Source organism: Urocampus carinirostris, chromosome 10, assembly GCF_059441175.1.
Source record: "Urocampus carinirostris isolate Australia breed hairy pipefish chromosome 10, RoL_Ucar_1.0, whole genome shotgun sequence".
In the NCBI taxonomy this organism is placed as follows: Eukaryota; Metazoa; Chordata; class Actinopteri; order Syngnathiformes; family Syngnathidae; genus Urocampus; species Urocampus carinirostris.
In genome coordinates this window covers 21846927-21867811 of record NC_142358.1, presented here as the reverse complement: position 1 = coordinate 21867811, position 20885 = coordinate 21846927, and the positions used below count along the sequence as shown (strand labels likewise).

The 20885-nt window shown below is 39.3% G+C and overlaps 1 protein-coding gene across 7 annotated transcripts in view; it reads right to left on the bottom strand.

Annotated features, from left to right (window-relative positions):
* Positions 1 to 20885, bottom strand: part of rap1gap2a (RAP1 GTPase activating protein 2a) — a 145105-nt gene that overhangs the window by 76825 nt on the left and 47395 nt on the right. For 5 of the 7 annotated variants that reach the window (XM_088346418.1, XM_088346421.1, XM_088346419.1 and 2 more), the window contains exon 1: positions 9025 to 9624. The exons of 1 other annotated variant lie outside the window; for it this stretch is intronic. In XM_088346418.1, the coding sequence (XP_088202544.1) occupies positions 9025 to 9146 (122 nt within the window). In that variant the 5' untranslated portion in view covers positions 9147 to 9624. Of the gene's footprint in view, positions 1 to 9024; positions 9625 to 20885 lie in introns of those variants that run through there. One more of the 7 variants, XM_088346417.1, reaches the window with a different exon arrangement.

Here is a 20885-nt window from a genome sequence, read left to right as displayed (position 1 = left end):
GCAGTTTTAAATATATCCATTGGATGTCACCAAATCAAGGTGCCACTTGCAAGCTTCCAGTGTAGCTGCATTTGCTGACAAACAATAATAAACCAGAGAATATTGAGGAAACCCATCCTAATGTTATTATACTTAAATGAATGTCACGGACATGCAACTTAAGGTAATACAAAAAATACTAAATACAAAAAATGGGTGTCTCTGCGGAAGTTTAAGGATGTTTTAGCTCCTTTTCTTATAGATAAGAAATCTATCAGGAAAGTTTTCATATCCAGGAATTTTTTTTTTAGAAAAAACTAAAAGCAGAAATACTAAACAAATGTGTATGCTATTTTTGTCAGTTTCCAGTCTGCATGAGTTTTACCAGGTTAAATAAACTGTAGTGGAAATGAATTCAATTGATGTTTTGCTCTTTTTTTCTTACAAAAGCAAAAATAATAAATACTGTAAGAAATCAAATCTTAGTCAAGAAAAAAACAATATTGAGGAAAAAAAAACAAGAATCGTTTTACTATTCAAATCTTACATCCCTGAATCATAATTTAATCGTGAGCCTCCAAAAAGACCCCCAGCCCTTCAGCTAAATGTTTTTTTCCACTGTTCATTAAATGGTTTTGACACCCTTTTTTGGAGCTGTAGCTGAATAAAGGACAAAGGTAAAGTCTATCGGGTAGCCACGAAAGCCAGACACAAACATTACCCACACTTTATCTAGTTTATCCCCTCAATGCAATGTGTTGCGTTTAAAGTATGCTGGTGACATTTTGTTTTTGGAGAAAAGACAAAAACAAAGAACTCCAGAAAAATCCATGTTAACCTTTGCGCTTGAAATATTGTGAAACTTAGTGTCGGTGTATCCCTGTGGTGTGTTAGCCCTTTACCCGACTGAAGGGTTTTTATTAAGCGTAAAATCATATAAATATCATTCAGGGAACATAATTATGTTTTATATATATATATATATATATATATATATATATATATATATATATATATATATATATATATATATATATATATATATATATATATATATATTAATATATATATATATATATATATATATATATATATATATATATATTAATATATATATATATATATATATATATATATATATATTATATATATCCATATATTTAATTGAATTACTTTATATTTCCCCATTTGTGTGTGTGCATGTGTTTGTATGTGACCTATAGGCTCAAAAACGGCAGAACGAATTGTCATGAAAATTTACAAAATTGGACTTTCGGTCTCTGCCAGTGTTTTTAGCTTAATGTAATGGAACCCTCAGTAAATGCAAACTAAATTAATAAACATCTGCTCTGGTGCTGCATGCGTCTCATTGGCGCTCCCCAGTGTCTCCCGAGTGTCTCACAGCCAGGCAACGTCGGGCCATTATGCTTGTATTGTACAACACCACCCCAAGAACTAGTTTTTTTATTCAGAACACCCTTTGAAGATTAGGTCATTCTGATTAAAAGCCCCACACCCAAAGGACTCAACTTTGAGTTTGTTTGAATCTAACAAGCCACTTTAAATTCAGAAAGTCCTTTACCATCGCAAGTAATTTTGGCTTTCATTATCTTGGCAACCTGGAATCGAATCGCCGACTAGAGACAACCACGCTATTACAGAGCAACACCATTTTTTGCCTATCTTTTTCATTGTTTCGTTTTTGCTCCCATGCTATAAATGAGATGACCAATTAGGTTACAAATGCAGAGCGCAACTGCGCTTAGCTGCTCGGGGCTCTTTACCTCATTAAGCGTGCGCATTTCATGCATTTTTGCTTTTCTTTATTGTTGCTTCGGGTGTTCAAGCAGCAGTTGTTTGTTGTTAATATAACTTGTTTTTAATAATTATCCTTAGTTTGTCACTGGTTTATTGATTAAAAAGTTTTGCTGCCGAGTGGCTCCCGGGAGCTTTTCCAAAAATGTTCACAAATTGAAAAAGAGGATAGAGGGAAATGTATTTTTGTTTAAATATGGTTTATCCAGGGGAGCAACATTGATACCAACACTTTTAACGTTTTCAAATGGAGTAAAATTGCATAAAAATGTTTTATATTTCAACTGTAACTATGTAACTATGAGACTAAAGGGAAGATCAGCTGGTATGAGTTCACTGTGGGAAGTGAAAGTGTTTGACTGCTACTCTCTCTCTAGGAACAAGTATTAAAACCACGGGAACGCGTTGTCACCTTGAATAGAAAAGTCATACATTGTGACACGAAGGTGGCTTGTATTTGAACCTGGAGAACGTAGCTGCAATGCAAAACTCCGGCGCATCTCCCCTCTGTCTGTTTTGTGCGTTCTCCGCTTTCCCCTGAGTAAGAAGAGCTCCACCTTTTAAAGGGGCAGTGTCACAAGGCAAGCAGGTGGCTCTTTGAAACAATTCGGTGAATGTTTGATCGGCCATGGACCTTAAAGGTGATTATAGAAAATAACTGTACAGAAATAACGTAAACCTATTAATTTGATTTTATTTACCTTTTCTGAGGCTGCTATTTTATTTTTTATAAATGTATGCTGCATTTGAATGCACTCATTTTCGTGTCCAGATAAGGTGCACATTATGCACATTCCATTTGTTTATGTAATCCTCAAAATAAATATGTCATCAAAAGTTGGATCTCTTTAATGATTTTTTTTTTAGTTTAATAAAAGCAATTAAGCATATTGTAATTCATGCATGAAGTGAAACTTAAGGCGGTAGCCTACAACAAAGTAGTCACGTGGTGAATAATTCTCCACAGGAGTTATTTTGATTGTAGGCAAATATAGCTAATATAGATACATAAAGCATGCATTGCATTCATTATGAGGCTTATATACGGCTTTTCAATCACTTGCGCTTCCAGACAAGATCTTGCTTTTATTTATCCAATATGGCTCTTTCAACATTTTGGTTTGCCGAACCCTGCTTCAAACTATTTCGTCTGAGTTTGACATAAGAAAAAGTTACAAGAATATGAAGGCTTATATTCAGTTTATTGACAATTTCTCGCATGGGATAGCCTCCATTTCGTACAAGGATTGACCGTCAAGTTTCACATGAAACTTCTCTTTTTCTGTCCATTCTGAAAATGTAATCACACCTGCAAACGCGATGCTATAGATACTCGACCAGCACAAAGGAAGGTCGGTTTATAGCTTCCCTAAACTGTTTTCAGCTGTGCTGACATCATTGCACGAGGCTTTTCTAATCATCCATTAGTCTTACACAATTAGCAAACGCAATGTACCACTGGATTGCTGGTTGCTGGAAATAGGCCACCATACACATACGTAGCAATCCATTAAAAAGCAAGTATTTGCAGCTAAAATAGTCATTTGCAATGCTCATAATATGAGAGGTGTGTTTCTGATTAGTTTCAGGTTATCCCATCAAATAATAATACAATAAGCACATTTTCAGAATGGTAGTGTAGATAAGCATGAAAACCTGCTCCAACACAGACAGTATACATGCACATTCACACACAAACATAATAGACCAACAAGGAGGACATTAATGCATAGACAGCAAGACGCGGCTGGCCTCATGCTGTTCAACCTAACGGAGAGAAACCACACATCAAAAACAAAACATTTGCATACTTGATCCTATCCTCCAGCGTATTACAATCAGTTAGTCATTTGCTTTCACGTTGACTGTCAGAAAAACACACACATTGAAGGTCAGGAACCGTAGCTACAGACTGAGACAGAAAGACTAATAGCGGCGATATAAAAGTCTGGAAAGGGTGCAATCATGCGCAGAACAGCATCAAGTTACAATTGTCTGAAATTGCCATCCTCTTGTGACACTACTACAGCAATAGAAATGACAGACATGCTGTGTTTTTTGTATAGCTGCCTCGGGCTATTTCAACTGTCCCGATGCTTTGTATATGGTTGCCGTTGGCTAAGAGTAGGGAAAAAAGCTATAACACAAATCAAAGGCATGGGCGTACACAAAATGGCAAATGCATTAGGAGCAGAGGGCAGTGCCACATGGAAACACTGCTCTTTTGTTCAAATATGTATTTCATATTCACTAGAGAGCAGTATTTAAATTGCACACTTACCCAGAATAAATTATGCTATTTCTTAATCCAGTGTTTTTCAACCTTTTTTGAGCCAGGGAACGTTTTTTTACATTGGATGCATTTTGCACCAAACCACTAACCAAAAATGTTATAAAATGACACTGAACAGTATGTTTAATTACAATATAATTTATAATACCCCCAGTTTTTACAGCACAGACACCTGATAATGACATAATATTTGCAGAAAATTATTCATAAATGTTTTATAAAATTCTAAATTTTAAAAAGTGACTTTGGATAATTTCTCACGGCACACCTGAGGATTCCTCACGGCACTCTAGTGTGCCGCGGCACAGTGGTTAAAAATCACTGTCTTAATCATTTGTTCTTTTCTTTTCTTATCCAAATATCGATATTATTGATATTGAGCGAGTACTTGGATCGGATGGATACCATTCTCCCGGGATATATTGTGTCAGACCATTTTAACTATTAAAATAATAATGTCGTTACTGAATTGGAAAATTACCTACATTATAACGTTCACATCTGCTCAATTGTGTTTACATGTCGTTTGCACTGCTGACTTAATTGTAAAAATATTGTGCACCGAAAGGTAACATTTTTACCGGACTATTAGGCGCGCCTGATTATAAGACGCGTCTTGAAAAATACCCGCTTTTGAAAATTTACTTTCATATATAAGGTTCATCGATGTACAAGGTACATGAGATTAAAAGTCAAGATAAACAATGTATTTCATAGAACATAAATAGTAGATAATCTGGTTCCACAACTAAAATATTGTGCAATGGAAGATATTCTCGGTGTTTTGTTGATGTGGTTATACAGTATTTTATTTTACTTGTATTGATGATTTTTTTCTTGGGTGGGGTATAATTTTCTTGACATTTGCTCCTAAACAGTTTGAATAAGACAATTTATATTCATTTTTTATACTGTTAAAGGGACAGTGTGTATAATTTGACCACTAAAGGTCACTACTCCTACTGTGTAATTCAACAAAAAACGTGAAATGAAACAAATAAATCAGTAAGAAATGAATCCATAATTGGTGTGGGCTTACAATAAATGGAGAGTGTGTATGCATTGACCAATAGATTGTTTGAGTGTGTAAGAGTGCTAAATAGCACCACATAAAATGCCAACTATGGAGACTCAATGTCACCAAAATTCATCATGCTTTTATACTTTTTTTTGCCTGGCTTTTTTGAGGTTTTTGCGTAATCATAGCAGGAAGATGCCTGACAATGATGTCAGCTCCCTCTAGGTGAGGCCCATGTTATGTCAAATAAACACAAATTTCTCACCCTACGAGTTTCAAATAAATGCATTTTTATATAACAGTTCATGTATTTTTGCTTGTAATTTAAATTCATATTGATTTTTTTTTATTTCGAAAGTTTTTTTTTATTTTACCACTTGAAGGCAATGAAAAATACACACTGTACCCTTAAAGTTTGATTTGCAGTTATTTGATAAAAAATATATATTTAGTGCCTAAAAAAATGCGTTGTGTTTATCCTAATTATACGTCAAATCAAAGGAAGAAAGTTTCAATTATTCAATGATGATGACATTTCCAAGCAAAAACTATCGGTATCATCACCTGTATTTGCTTGGTCTGGATCGGTACCAAAATTTCCAGTATCACCCACTACTAATGGAAACTGTATGTATGTCATATCCAATAGAGAACAGTGATCACATTGCACAATTACCCTGATTTTTTGTTTTTTTAATCCTTAGTTCTGTTCGGGAGACTTTTCAAGGGCATGTACTTTCTTCCAGACTAGTTTGCCATTCAAGTAGCTCTGTGGATAAAACAGGCTCCTATACATTTTCCATGAACTTAAGCCCCACAAACGCTGCCTAGTAACGTGTAAACATAGCACAAAAAGTAAGGGAATTTGTGAGAGGTAAATAAATTCTCTCTGTATCAAGGCTTTTCAGGCAAAAATGATTTCATTGAGCTGTGCAGCAGAGCTGGGAAGATTCTGCCAAATCATTGCTGTCAAAGCCACATGAATGATTTTTCTTTTCACAATTGATTTTGGCTTAGTTTTGTATCGATTGGGTCACTTTGAAGAAACAAGACGTGTTTACGATTTACCGCTGCATTTATTTAACAATTAGAAGGCAACTTGGGACTGCCTGTCTTGCTGTACACGTACTATGGCATGGCGTGCATGCTTGTTTAATACTCCTCACAGTGGCACTCCATGCCAAGAATAAATAGAACACGGACATACTCATAAGTTTATTCTGTTTTTGATATTGGACACCTGCGGAGGATATTGCATTGCACAGTACTATTTGTAATGACTATTAAAAACGTTGATTCAGTCATAGGACACCAGTTGGTTATTTCAACGACCGTACCTCACTGTTTTTCCTTATCTTGACTACTAAACACTGTTTACACCATTGTCACTATTGGCCAACAATGTTTTTGGATTCCCACATCCTTTGGGGTGGATCTGCTTTATTTAATACAAAGAAGTGCTAGGAGAGGGCTTTTAGCTCATTTTTGGAATTGGACGCTGTGAGGGTTTCTTGTACAGCCCTTTCCTGTTCACTTTACAGGTTAAAAAATAAAACATGTCTTGTCTCCCTATTTTGAGTGTCTACTAAACTATACTATGATTTGGTTGGACCTCATACAGGTCGCTGGATTAAATCCAGCTCAAAGGACCAAATGACAAGTTTATGATTTAGTAGAGATATGAAGAGGAGACATCAATGCATTTTAAACTTGCAAGAATATGTGACATTTACAGGATTCCAATATTAAAAACAGATTAAACGTATCACATATTTTTCCAAAAGGAAATGCAACTTCTTTTTGTGATTCTCGATGCCCAAACTAGCGACCTGAGCAATGCAATTGTTGTTTTGCAAGTATATCACTATGAAAACCACAAAGATGAGCACTATTTGCTTGATATAACATATAATACAAACATGAAAACTGCTATGGAGAGAAAAACATAATTAAAATAAGTCAAAATGGAGTAAATATCATTAAGACCTACTGATAAGTTTATTTTCTTTTTAATAATAGATACTTGCAAAGAATAATGCGTAGAGTGTCAATTCTTTACTTCCACTTTTATTCCACATCTTTGTTCGTCATTTTGACTATTATGCACTTTTTATACATTTTTCACTGTTGGCCAGTAATATTGCTGTTCTTCTATTTCAACACTCTTGAGGGCGAATCTGCGGTATGATTTAGTAAAAGGAAATTACTCCTTGGAGGACTTTTTAAACAGGTTTGGAATTGGACATGACAAGACTTTGGTACATATTGCCCAACAACTCCAAACAATAAGTCACAAACGTAAATATTAATTCAAAACAACACAGATAACGAGTAAGCAGCATTATTGATCATCCAACAAATCAAAACAGCAACATCAAAAGTTGTCTTCACCAAAATAAACCATCTGCACCACAACTTAGATCTAGTTTCTTTGAAATGTGATCCACTGCTTGTGTAACCTGAATCAAACACCTACAAGGCACAGTGTGTAATATTTGACCACGAGATATTACTGTATAGTATGGTGCAACCGGAAACAAGGCTTAAAGCTTGAGAAAGAATACAAAGTACGTAGACTTAAAGTGGCCAACAAACACCATTATACTTCTCATTTGCACAGCCTTTTTGAGGTTCATGTGGACTAATGGCAGCAAGATGACCAACAATTGTGTATGCTTCCTCAAGTTGAGGCTCATGTTTTGCTTTGTTCAATGCTAATTTCTTGACCTATGGCTATTTTGAAAAATGCCTGTTCATAGAATAGTGGCATAAATAATGTTTTTTTTACTCACAGTAGCGCTAAATAATACACACTTTCCCTTTAAGGCTGCTGAAACATCCAGCACAATCTGCACAATTCCAAAGCAGTTATTCTGACTTGCACTGGCACATAATATGTGCTTGTTTTATAACAATTGTTTTCAACATACAAGCTTAGTTATAAGAATTCCATCATAACACTGAGGAATAGTAGGTCACTAAAACGTTTACAAGATGTTATAAACAGGTGGTTTATTTCCAACCGGTGATCTGATGGCTTAAGCGGTGCACATTAGGGTAAATTGCGCACAAAACAGTTCATTTACCACAACTACTCAATGTTTACATAGTTGCTCGCAACTGGCACGGGATGTGGACACGCTTCATTACCAGCTTTTATCCTAATTCGAGACCGGATGCCACAATTGCACAAGCCACTGCAGTTGAGCTAACCAGACAAGTTTGGGAACATACAAGCGTGAAACGAGAGACCGCAGTATGTTTAAGATGTTTGGGTGTAAAGAAACAACCGTTAGCTGCAGAACAAGAATAGATGAGTGGGGACTTTTATCTACTCCTTATCCTTTTTTGTTGTGCCAGTTGTATCCTCTTTACTTTTCCCATGTGCCTCTTTTACAGCTAATGTTTTTCTCCTCTCGCTCAATCCACTGGTCTAAGTGTTTGCTCTTCAAAACCACTCACAACGGACCTTTGTGCATTCTTAACTTTGATGTTGTTCCCCTCCATCATTTTACCCAATTTGTCCCTACTGAACCAAATGCGCTTTAGTATGAACCTGACACAAGCATAAACTTTCTATAAAACCGGACATGATGGCATAATACAACTAACTTTAAATCACATAACCAAGCAAAATACACAAAGTGATACATCAGAAGTTTACGTATCTCTTAACCGCCAGGGTCGTAGATGCACCACCTCTTGTGGTGTGTCTTGTGCAAGTACAGCCTTGCGTTCACCACAAAGACGGCTAAAATAATCCCAAAAACTTGACTTCACATGCACACCCCATTCTGTACTGTCATATGTGAGCATGTGTTCCCTTTTTGCAGACAGCCAACAGACTGTAGTGTGTCACACATTCATATAAACAACCTGCACAGCTTTCTAGTCTCATCAGACAACAAACTTCACCCACCCTTCACTCTCTTCTCTTTCCTTCTCCTTGGCTTTACGAGACTTGTGTAGCAGCCCGATCAGGATCACGGCAGCTCGAATCCCGGCCTTTTTGTTGTGTAGGCGGCTCCTGGACTGAGACATACTTGGGGTTTCCAGAGTAGACTCAGGTGACGATCGCTCCAAGGTCACACCAGCTTCTGGACACCTTGGTGAAAGGGACCGCTTGGTCTTGGCCTTTTGGAGTTCCAGTGTGAGCTGTAAAAGTCACCACTTTAAATCTTAGAAAAAGTCTTTTTCAGGGACATAAGATTTTGCCAAAGTCCGTAATCTATGTTTGGTTTGAACAGCTGTCAAGTCCAATGTTGCTATTTAGTTGGCAGTATTCCCAGAAGGTCCAAATTGGTGCTGTTGGCCCTGGACTTCGTTCCAAGGTGAACTATCTGCATCCCCGGATTCTGTAATGCATCAATGCGTTGCTGGCCCGGACTACCGTGTGTTGTTGAACGCGAGAGTGGAGAGTTTGGCAGCAGACAGCCTCTCTTGCTCTGTAGCATTGCATCTCTTTCCCTTTCTTTGACTCTCCTCCTCCTTTTTAGTCACCAGCATACTCTCCTTTCCCTCTTTCTCTGACTGCTGCTGCTCGGCTCCCGGCGATCTGTCCTTTAAGTCCCGGTCCTTTCATGGGATTGGCTGCAGCAGGAGCAATTGCCACCCACTTCTCCTCCCCTCTTCGCGGAGGACTTCCCCTCCCTCTGAATTTGCACTCTTCCACCTTTTGCATGGGATGCCTTTGTAACCTCCTTTGTACAGTGGACACTCAGACACACTAAAATATCAACACAAGCACACAAATACACTCTTTTCTCACATGTTTGACATGACATTTACTGACATGACATTTACTCATGTAATCCCATCATAACCTCAACTTAAACCACCCTGTACGTCTTTGTAAGGAACAAGTTTGTAGCGCAAACAATTTAAATCCACAGAAACTGAAATAATACAATTGAGTCCTCTCCATCACGCTGAGTTTATCAGCCAATTGTGTCCTGCATGGTTGCCAAGGACATCCAAACTGAAATGCAGCCTTAAAACACGGCAAAAAAACACAAATAATTCATTGAGCAATTGTTATTCAGATCTCCTCCTACCGCTTTTGCAAAAGCTATGCTTTCACTACTTTTGGATGACTTGTCTCCGACCCAATAATTGTGTTCAATTGCTGCTTTTTGAACCATCCATCTGTCAGGTGGTTGACAGACCCAGGAAGCCACAGACACCAAAGGAAAATGAGCAAAAATGTGCTATTATAAGGAAAATCCATCCATTTTCAAAAGCTTAATCCATTCAATTCATTGTCATTGAGCCTTTCATACCAAATATTACATCCTCTACCAGAGGTCACAATCATCTATCTCACTTACATTAGAGGTTAGTTTCTTTGGACAATACAAAATAAACTGTTGATTGTTAAATGGAAAGAATGATGATATAAGAGAGGGCTGCACTGTGGATGGGGTGTTAGCCCGCAACCCCCTGGTACGGAGGTTCAGGGTTCAAGTCCAACTACCGCATCCTCCCTGTGTGGAGGTTGCATGTTCTCCCTGTGCCTGCGGTTTCCTCCCACATTCCAAAAACATGCATGTCAGGTTAATTGGCTGGTCCCTAGGTGTGAATGAGCAAGTGAGTTGTCAGTCCCTGTGTGTCCTGCGACTGGCTGGCAACCAGTTCAGGGTATCCCCTTCCTACTGCCCGAAATAGCTGGGATGGGCTCCAGCACCCCGCAACCTTACCTAGGATAAGCGCTGCAGATAATGGATGAAATGGATGACATAGGAAGTAGCTTATCAAGGAAATTGGTGTGGAAGAGATTTTATTTGTAAAATATTATTGACAAGGACTTAGATCAGATTAATACTAATGTCCTTGAATTGATATTTTGTTCCTTCACCAATTTCTTCAAAGCACCCATTCACCACGCATTACGATGAACTTACTACTTAATCCAGTTTCCAAGCACCAATTTGTAAATATGTTTTCCTATTCATTGTGATATTCTTTTTATCTTTTTGTATCTTTTAAGTCTAACATGATGATCCTGGAGTACCACATCTAAGTTTCTTTTCCAAATATTGTAAAACAGAAGGTATTTTGGTTTGTCTCATTGATATTTTCATTCAATATTTTTGTTTTTGTTAAAGAAATCAAATATTTTTACTGCTTAGAATGTTTGTGCTATGTTTATCGTAAATTAAAATTAACCTAGCGTGAAGGGGTTTAATTACTCAATGATCATGGAATTTCCAAGTAAAAATATCGTTATCAGGACCAAAATTCTGATTCCTTTCCACCCCTGATTCTATTTGACGTAAAGACATTCAATGTGGAGTTTGTGCATGAAAAATACAGAACAAATACAATTCAGGTTTTTTATTTTCCTGAATCTCATCTCAAGGATTGTGCGGGGCAATGAAAATCTTATCATTTTATCGGTAGTTGGAACCAAACATCAATTTAGATTAGAAGATTATTTTATTTCATTCATTCATTATCTGCATCGTTTATCTTCAGTAGGGTGGCGGGGGTGCTGGAGCCCATCCCAGCTATCTTCGGGCAGTGGGCAGGGGACACCATGAACCAGTTGCCAGCCAGTCGCAGGGCACACAAAGACAGACAACTCACTTGCTCATTCACACCTATGGACAATTTGGACCAGTCAATTAACCTGACATGCATGTTTTTTGGAATGTGGGAGGAAACTGGAGTGCCCGGAGGAAACCCACGCAAGCACGGGGAGAACATGCAAACTCCACACAGGAAGGTTTGATCTCATGGCCTCAGAACTATGCCACACACGCGCTACCACTGCCCCGCCGTGTTGCCCGCAACAGCCACCATTCACGATGTATTACGGACCAGCCAGGTTCTGCAATTTAGGATGTTCAATGCAACATTTTTTTAGGCCTACATTGACAAACTCTTGATTAGTTGTAGATACCATGTGTCAATACCATGAGTATATACAATTCTCTCCCCTGTGAAAAATTGGCACACCATTTTATAAGAATACTGTCAAATGCCAACATAACATTTTTATAATATTACTCTTAATTGTATTTGATTGTTATATGTTATTGATTTACTTTTTACACGTATTTCCAGTTACTTTCATTTATACACCAGCAAAAGAACGAGTGATAAGGGTATTAGCCACCGATGCCAGTACTTTAAAAGAATGCATCACATCAATACTATGTATGAGTTTTTTCCTAGCGGGACAAAAAAACGTTTTACCTCACACAATACAAGATGGCAGTAGAGAATACAGTATATCCAGAATAATAGAGGTTGTGTGTTATGTGTTATCAAATTTTGCAGGGCCAATAATCTACTTCAGTAGATAATTAGGGATATCAATACATAACAATAACCCACAAAAGTTGTTGTTTTTTCTTTTACGTGCATATGTGTATGTCTTAAATGGAACGTACTACGATTTTTTTAGCACATTGGTAGACAATTTTACTTATTTTAAGTGATACTTTTGTTATTTGACCAAGTTATTCTTTTTTTTACAGTAAAATTAGAAAAAAAAAACAATATTAATGTAAAGCAGGGGTGTCAAACTCAAGCTCATTGGCTAATGGGAGAAAAAAACACTGTTACGTTGGCTGGGACTGTAAGTCATGGTATAAAAATTGTGCCTTAGCTGTAAGGCTGGGGATCTTTTGCAGACTCACAATTAAATGGGGCATGATAAAAAATAACTGAGACTTCCCTTAACAGTGACGATTAGTTTAAGTAATACCACATCATATTTTTTTTCCTTAAATGTTCTCTGGTTTATAAATGGTGGTCAGCAAATACTGCTACAGTGTGAGGTTTGCTCATGGGAGTGGCACCTGGCCTTGGCGACATCATTGTCTGATGTCTCATATCATCTCATTAGCTGCACCGCTTATCTTCAGTAGGGTCGCGGGGGTGCTGGAGCCCATCCCAGCAATCATCGGGCAGTGGGCAGGGGACACCCTGAACTGGTTGCCAGCCAATCGCAGGACACACAGACAGACAACTCGCTCGCTCATTCACACCTAGGGACAATTTGGACCGGCCAATCCACCTGAAATGCATGTCTTTGGAATGTGGGAGGTAACCGGAGTGCCCGGAAGAAACCCACGCAAGCACAGGGAGAACATACAAACTCCGCACACGAAGTCCGGTAGCTGGATTTGAACCCACACATGAGGTTCCCAAGACCTTATAATTGTGCCCCACACGCGCTAACCACTGCCCCGCCGTGCTGCCCATTGTCTGATGTGATGCAGATAATTTTTCTCGTGTGGTTCTCTAAACTTCTTGTTACGGGCTGGATTAAACCTGTTCGTGGGCTTATTTCAGGTAAAGTCAAGTCACATTTTTTTGTATACCCCTTAATCACGAGATTGTCTGAAATGTTAAATAATAAATAACTGCACATTTTAATCATGATTGTTCTGAACTACGAAAATTATCTCACTATGAAAAAATAAATCAGCCATGTGGCGTAACAGATTACTCATATCCGTTTGATCCTATTAAAAAATAGCATACAATCCTCATCTCTTACTATCTTTTTTTGGTAACGTTTCAAGGAATACAGGTAGAAATGTAAAGTATGTAGTTTTTGTTAACCTAACACATTTAGTTTTCTTTATAGATGTAATGATTACTGATGTGACTCAGCTCTGCCCGCTAATTTGGCGCCAACTGCCGCGGGTTCTTATTGGCTCCCTGTCAGTATTTGAACCCAGTCCTGTCTGTCCCATGTGGTCAGTCCGTCTGCAAACCTCAGTATATACTAGGCAAGCCTTTTTCTCCCACCTGTCCCATTTTTTCTCCCGTCTCTCTCCGGCCTCGACCCGTTTTGATCCTGACCACGTCTGCTCTCCCATCCCGGCTTACGATCTCTTTTTGTCCCCAACTACGTCTTCTCTACTATTCTGGCTTACGACTCGCTTCCGACCCCGACCACGCCTTGCTCTCCCAGTACCGGCTACCGACCCGTTTTTCCGTTCCCAACACCGCCATCGCTCGCTAGGGAAGTTCCACTTCCGTGTTCGGAGTACCATCCGAGTACAAGAGAGACTTGCTTTCCGTGTCCAGCGAACACCGGATTGTGGGTGCAGCTCTTTCTCTTTCCTCTCATAAAACTTGTGAGAAACGTAACGCAAGTGGGTCCTGTTTCCGTTCTGGTCCTGACAGTAGAAGGCTTATGCCCTGACAACTTTACCAATATTGAGAATTTTCCCATTATGATTAATATTTTTGAAAAGGCGTTCATTTTTTGGGTGTATAAGTAATTATACTAAAGTGATTAACATATGTTGCGCTCTGCTTTAAACTAATTAAAAATTGCCTAGAGCCAAACAATAAACATGATCTATAGTCATGATTACAAATCTTAGAAAGTGGTCTGTGGCAAACGTTGATTGTGATGTGAAAATGACCGACTGCCAATTTTGACACAAATTTTCCATTGTGCTGTCAAGGAAAATTATTTTAATTTCAAGCACATTTAAATGATAATGTAATTCATCTGTATACATCCTTTGTCACAATTTCTCAGGCAAAGACTGTTTTGTAAATGGGAGTGACGGAAGCGATACAGAAGAGCATGCTCAAAGAACAATACCAAGCATATACAAAGGGGGTAAAATCCTATAAAGTCAATGAAGTTACACACATCATGTGAGGTAATACGTGAAAAGCGGGAGTGACAATGAAGAGATCCATTTTGCTGGGTGATTCAAATGGATTTTTTGGGTTATTCGACGACAAATAAAGAGTCAAAGACACCTGAGTTGCAGCATGCGTCAGTAATTAAGTGACAGTGTCTCGGGGATGGAATCGATGAAGCCCAGGATACAAGCAAATGTGACAATTACAAGGTCACGTTTATTTCCCAATTGCCTTGTTTATCAGTTTTTGTATCAACGCCATAGCAACAGACTCACTGGCACAACACAGACCTTAAGCATCCAAAAGATTAATAGTCCATGAAAAATGACTCGTGCTCGCTGCACAATTGAGTCAACTTTATGAAAAAAGCAAAAAAACAGGCAAAAAGAAATAGTATAATGCGACGCTGGCCATGTTATAGAAATTCATTTAGGCCTTTGGCGTTGCAAACACCTGAACTGGAATATCAAACACCCTTGGGAGCACCAATACACACTGGTGAGATTAATGCGTTACAAAAGAACAGAATTACATTTCTCAGTAATGAGTATTGTTACACAAAATGATTCAAATTGTGTAACTACTCCCGTTAAACTGCAGAACTGGAATATAAAACACAACTTTTGGGAGCACCTGTATACAGTGTGTTCAGAATAATGTGTTACGTAGGAAGGCAATTACATTCCCCTGTAACAAGTACTGTAACGGGCTATTCTTTAAATTTTGTAACTCTACTGTCGTTACTACAACATGTGTTACTGTGTTAGTTCACTACTGAATAATTACATTGCATTGAATTACATATTCCTCTGACTACTGATATGGACTACAATATGATCTGCATTTATATAGCGCTTTTCAAGTCAATGACTTCCCAAAGCGCTTTACAATGTGCTCCACATTTCCCAATAGCGGCCTTTTATTGCAGCCATGTAAGACGCTAACCTGCTTATTGGGGGCATTAGGGGTTCAGTGTCTTACCCAAGGACACTTCGACATGTAACACGGACGAGCCGGGATTCGAACTGGGATCCTATGATCCCAAGACGAGCGCTCTACCTCCTGAGCTACTGCCGCCCCAATATTCATGCTGTCACATTCCATCCTTAACCCACCAGCACCACATATTGAAGGCTGGGCGTATTTCAATAGCGGGCCGTGAATTTTACACAAAGGCCTTTCCCTCCAGTCTGAATTACTGATGTGTCATTTGTGAACAAACTGGCTCTAGCAAGTCAAATTTCTTAATTTATTGGAGGATAGTTGATTTGGGCCGACCCTGGCCCAAGTCATGCGTCCGGTTCTCTGGGTCTGACAGTGCGGCCGCCGCCACTGGGCCAGTCTGCTGGGGGAGGAAGCAAACGGAAGTGCGGACGCTCAACATATTAAGCTTGTCATTCCTGAAGAAATCTAAGTTAGGAGACTGTGTAAACAGAAATAAAGAAGAAAAATAACGGACATTTAATAACATTAAAAACAAATCAGCGCTAGAGAAGCTTGGCCCAACCCAAATCTAATGATTGACATTTTAGGCCTGACCTGGCGCGATTCCTTTGGTGGATTACTGACCCCTAGCCAATTATAGTTTGTAAAATAGGGTGACGTTTCTCGAAAGCTTCGGTAGTGGGCGCTCTGATGCCAAATCCGAATCTGAAGGCTAAACCAACAACTTTCTCAAAGACTAAGGTGACGGTACACAGCCTTTAGGATTTAGAACGATCAACTTGCTCTGCTATGGCTGATAAAGTCATATCTTTGTTTTCATCTGGACAAACTGCTGCCTGAGGGTTTCAGTCACTTCAGAACAGCCCAAGATCTTGCAAAGTTAATGAAACTGGCGGTTAGAATGCCAGTTAAATAGGGGTCGCCAAATAATCCAGGAAACTAGCACCATGTGCTAGATTAGCACCATGTAGTGAGAGGTACCTGAATGTGTTCTTTCATTTTGATCAGTGCATTTTTGGCAAAATACAGATTTATTATTGGAATGCCTTATCCATATTGTGAAAACGTGTTATAGTAGCATAGTATAGACACAACAACATTTCCTTAAACCGCATTTTTTTCAAAATTATTCAATTATTTCTAAATATTTCTCTCATTTTGATTTCTAGGGTATTTCTTTTGTATTCAAGTCAAGTCATATTTATTTGTATAGCCCTTAATCACAAGGAGTCTCAAAGGGCTGCACAGACCACAGTTTATTCTGAACCACACACTATTATTACACCATCCCCTGATCTAAACCCGACTGAGGGCAAGGAAAAACTCAAAAACCTCAACATGAGGAAAATGAAGAAACCTTGGGAAGGGACTGCACGAGAGGTATTCCAGGCTGCCACGGATGTTGGAATAACAAACAATATGCAGATATTATTAACATGAAATATAGGTCATTCAAAAGCTATAGAATAGAAGTGTGTTTTAAACCTAGATTTAAAACAGTTCTACTAAGGTCGCAGATCAAATCTCAGGAGGGCAGAGAATTCCACAACACCGGGGCCCAAATGGAGAATGGTCTCAAACCTGCAGTTTTAGGGGGCCGGGTTCTAAGTGAGTGTATCTGGTCATTTCTAGTAGATAGTTACAGTAGGTTGCGAAACTCTTTGGCCCCCTTGAACTTTGTGACCTTTTGCCACATTTCATTTTGTCTTTTATTTGTTAAAAAGTTTAAAATATCCAATAAAGTGTTGTTCCACTTCATGATTGTGTCCCACTTATTGTTGATGCTTCACAAGAAATTACAGTTTTATATCTTGATGTTTGTCTGAAATGTGGCAAAAGGTCACAAAAGTTTAAGGGGGCCAAATAGTTTTGCAAGCCATTGTACTTTCAGAGTCCCTACATATTGGTGTCATTAATTTAGGGCAGGGATGTCAAACAGGCGGCCTGCGGGTCGGATCAGGCCCGCTAAGGGATTGAATCTGGCCCGCGAGACAACGCTCAGAGAAGCGCATGAGAAAAACGAGTTGCAGGTTGAAATATATCCACTTGATGATGCCAAAGCCAGGTGCCTCTCACAAATGCTGTACTTGTATTTATTTCTCTCTCCCTCAATCTATTTCTCTTCCTCCCTTAGTCTCCCACTCTCTATCTCTCTCTCTTTCACTGTCATTGTCTCTCTTTTTCTCTTTTTTTGTCTCTTAATTTCTGTCTTTTTGACTTCTCTTACTCCCTTCCTTTTTTCCTTTTCTCCCTCATTTTTCTCTTTCTTTCTCTTGCTTTACCCTTCCCACTTCTTCCCCTTCTCTCTTTCTATTTGTCTTTCGGATTTCATTCTTTATTTATATTATTTCCCCTCTCTCACTATTTAATCTCTTTTGTTTCCCACTCTCTCTCTCTCTCTCTCTCTCTCTCTCTCTCTCTCTCTCTCTCTCTCTCTCTCTCTCTCTCTCTCTCTCTCTCTCTCTCTCTCTCTCTCTCTCTCTCTCTCTCTCTCTCTCTCTCTCTCTCTCTCTCTCTCTCTCTCTCTCTCTCTCTCTCTCTCTCTCTCTCTCTCTCTCTCTCTTTCTCTGTCTTTCCTTCTCCCACCCTCTCTAGTTTTCTCTCCCCGTCTTTCTCTTATTTCTTTCTTTCTTTTTTTCATTCTCTCTAATCTACTAGTCCGGCCGCCGAGAGAATGTCCTATAGTGTGGCCCCCGAGTTAAAATGAGTTAGACACCACTGATCGAGGGGGTAACTAAATGCATTTTAAATAAAGTGACTAGTAACCGTTACTTATTACTGCTTTCCAGTAATGTGGCTACGCCGCCTATACACAATGAATAAATAGCAGGGACAAAAAACAGTCATTATTTACCATCTGGGACATTTCACTAGGGTACTATTGTGCGTCATCAGCAAGACACCTTTATCAACACTTTGTGGTTCTCCTCAAACCCCCACCTGTTTTTTTCTTGGAGCCAGTTAGACACACAGCCACACGTGACAAAATTCCCACGAGACAAATTCAGGTGCAGTTTTGAGCTTTAACAAACATCCACTGTGTTGACTTAAAAGGCATTCAAGATGGATTTTTTTTCTAACGATAGTTCTTACCATTAACACTCACTGCCGAAAACGTATCTTTACGCTATGAGCCGTTTCAGGATCTTTTTATTTTAATACTGTGAACCATTGTTTTATCTATCAAAATAGAGCAATTCGTTTTGGGCGGGCCACAAAGTCACACTTCAGGGGCCAGACCGATAGGAAATGCCCTGCTGGCCCCTGCTCTCAATTCTTGATCATGCGTTTTTAGACGGGGCCAGAATGGCACGCCGCCCCAAGTGCCTTCTGCCGGTTTATGCTCACAGCAAAATGGGATTGGGGATAACGGATCTCTGCCACATAAGTGCAGCTCATTTGAGGCGAGAATACAGAAAGGGGGAAAAAAAAGACTTGCAATGCTCAACAAAAGTGCGCTCTACCTGTCTCTGCTTGCAGGATCATGCCAATGGGAATAATGGATCGCGGCCGCACGTGTGCAGCTCACTTTTTGGTCGATAGAACAGCAAATAAATAGTCACGAGACCAGATAATAATGCACTCTGCCTTTCTCCGCTTGCAGCAATATGCAATCGGGGATAATGGATCGTGGAATATTTTTCCACCTGTGATGCACCGAGGTCGTGAACTACGGAGCACAAACAAAAGGAGTACAGTATTCAGGGTCTCAAATAAGAATTTTTCCATTTTTTCTGGGGATGAACATAAGTAATCCTAGATCATTGTCAGAACCAGAACAGGAGGAGGACCCAGATGCGTAACGTTTCTCACACAGGCTTTATTTTACGGGAATGGGGCAGTCATGCACGTTAACACAAACGCCAGTGATTTGGCGATCGCCGAACGGAAGAAGTCTGGCGTGGAACAACAGGAAGCCAGAGGCTGACGAGATCGATACCAGTTACACGAGCAGATACCGGACAGATGGGGTCGATACCGGACAGGACAGGACAGACAGGCTTCAAATCAGATACAGGAGACTGGAGACAGATATCAGACAAGACAGACGGGATTGATACCAGACACTGGAGACTGCAGTTCGATATCAAACAGGATGAGATAGAAAGGGACGATACCCGAAACTTTGCGATTGTGACAAGATCTCAGACAGTGCGTGACGACTGGATCGATACCAAAAACTGGAGACTATAGTCAGAAATTAAACAGGGCGAGATAGACGGGATCGATACCGGATAGGATTCACAAGCAGGATACCGGAGTCAAAACACACCTCTTGCGGGTGCAGAGGTTCGTTGACGGACTGACAAAGGCTAAGTGAGAGCACTGAGCTTAACTAGGGAAACCAATCAGTCAACGAGCAGCAGCTGGCGCAAAATGGGCGGGGCCAATTGGGGGCAAGGGGCAACCGTGACAATCATATTTTGAGGATCTTTGTGTAATGGATGGCGCTGGTCTTATGAAAAACAATTAGCACTGAGTAAGTTAAAATGAACATCACATAAATAACACACGATTTATAGAATTATTATTATTATTATTAAGAATTAATGTATTTTAAGATACTGTCTTGGTTTGAACATCTCCAAACTATCAAGTAGTAATAAAAAAACAACAGCTGAGAAAGTCACTGCAGGTGCACAGTGTTGCAGTCTGAGCAACGAGTAATCACACCGCATTTGCATATTGTGGAAACAAAGGCTACTTTATGCAAATCAGCCGGTAGATTGCCTCTGGAAGCTTATAATTGTCGAAACAGCTATATGCCCATTTAGTGCAAAATCATGAACTCCTGAAACACATTTTAATGGCTGCCACATTATCAGAAGTATAAAGTCCAAAAAACAATTTCAGCATGAGTTCAATTCAGGTTAGGCCAATCAGTGGCTAGTCTTTTTGTCTACTCTTGAAGTTAAGGTGGCTGTCAAACATCCCCCAAGCATTCAACAACTGGATGGTAAAAAAGCTCCCCTATACTAAAACACACCTCTGGGCAACACAAATGAAGTCTTTAGCCTGGTCACACGCAGATCACAATTACCTCATTTGGATGCCACAATCAATGAGGTTGAGACAAGATCATATTGTGACTCGAAACAGTACCATAACCTATTATGAGCCTTACACAAGTCCCCCTTGAGAAGTTAGGGATCTGTTATTTTTTCATACAAAGAACCCATACAATTAAGGGGAAAATTGTAATGATCAAGCAGT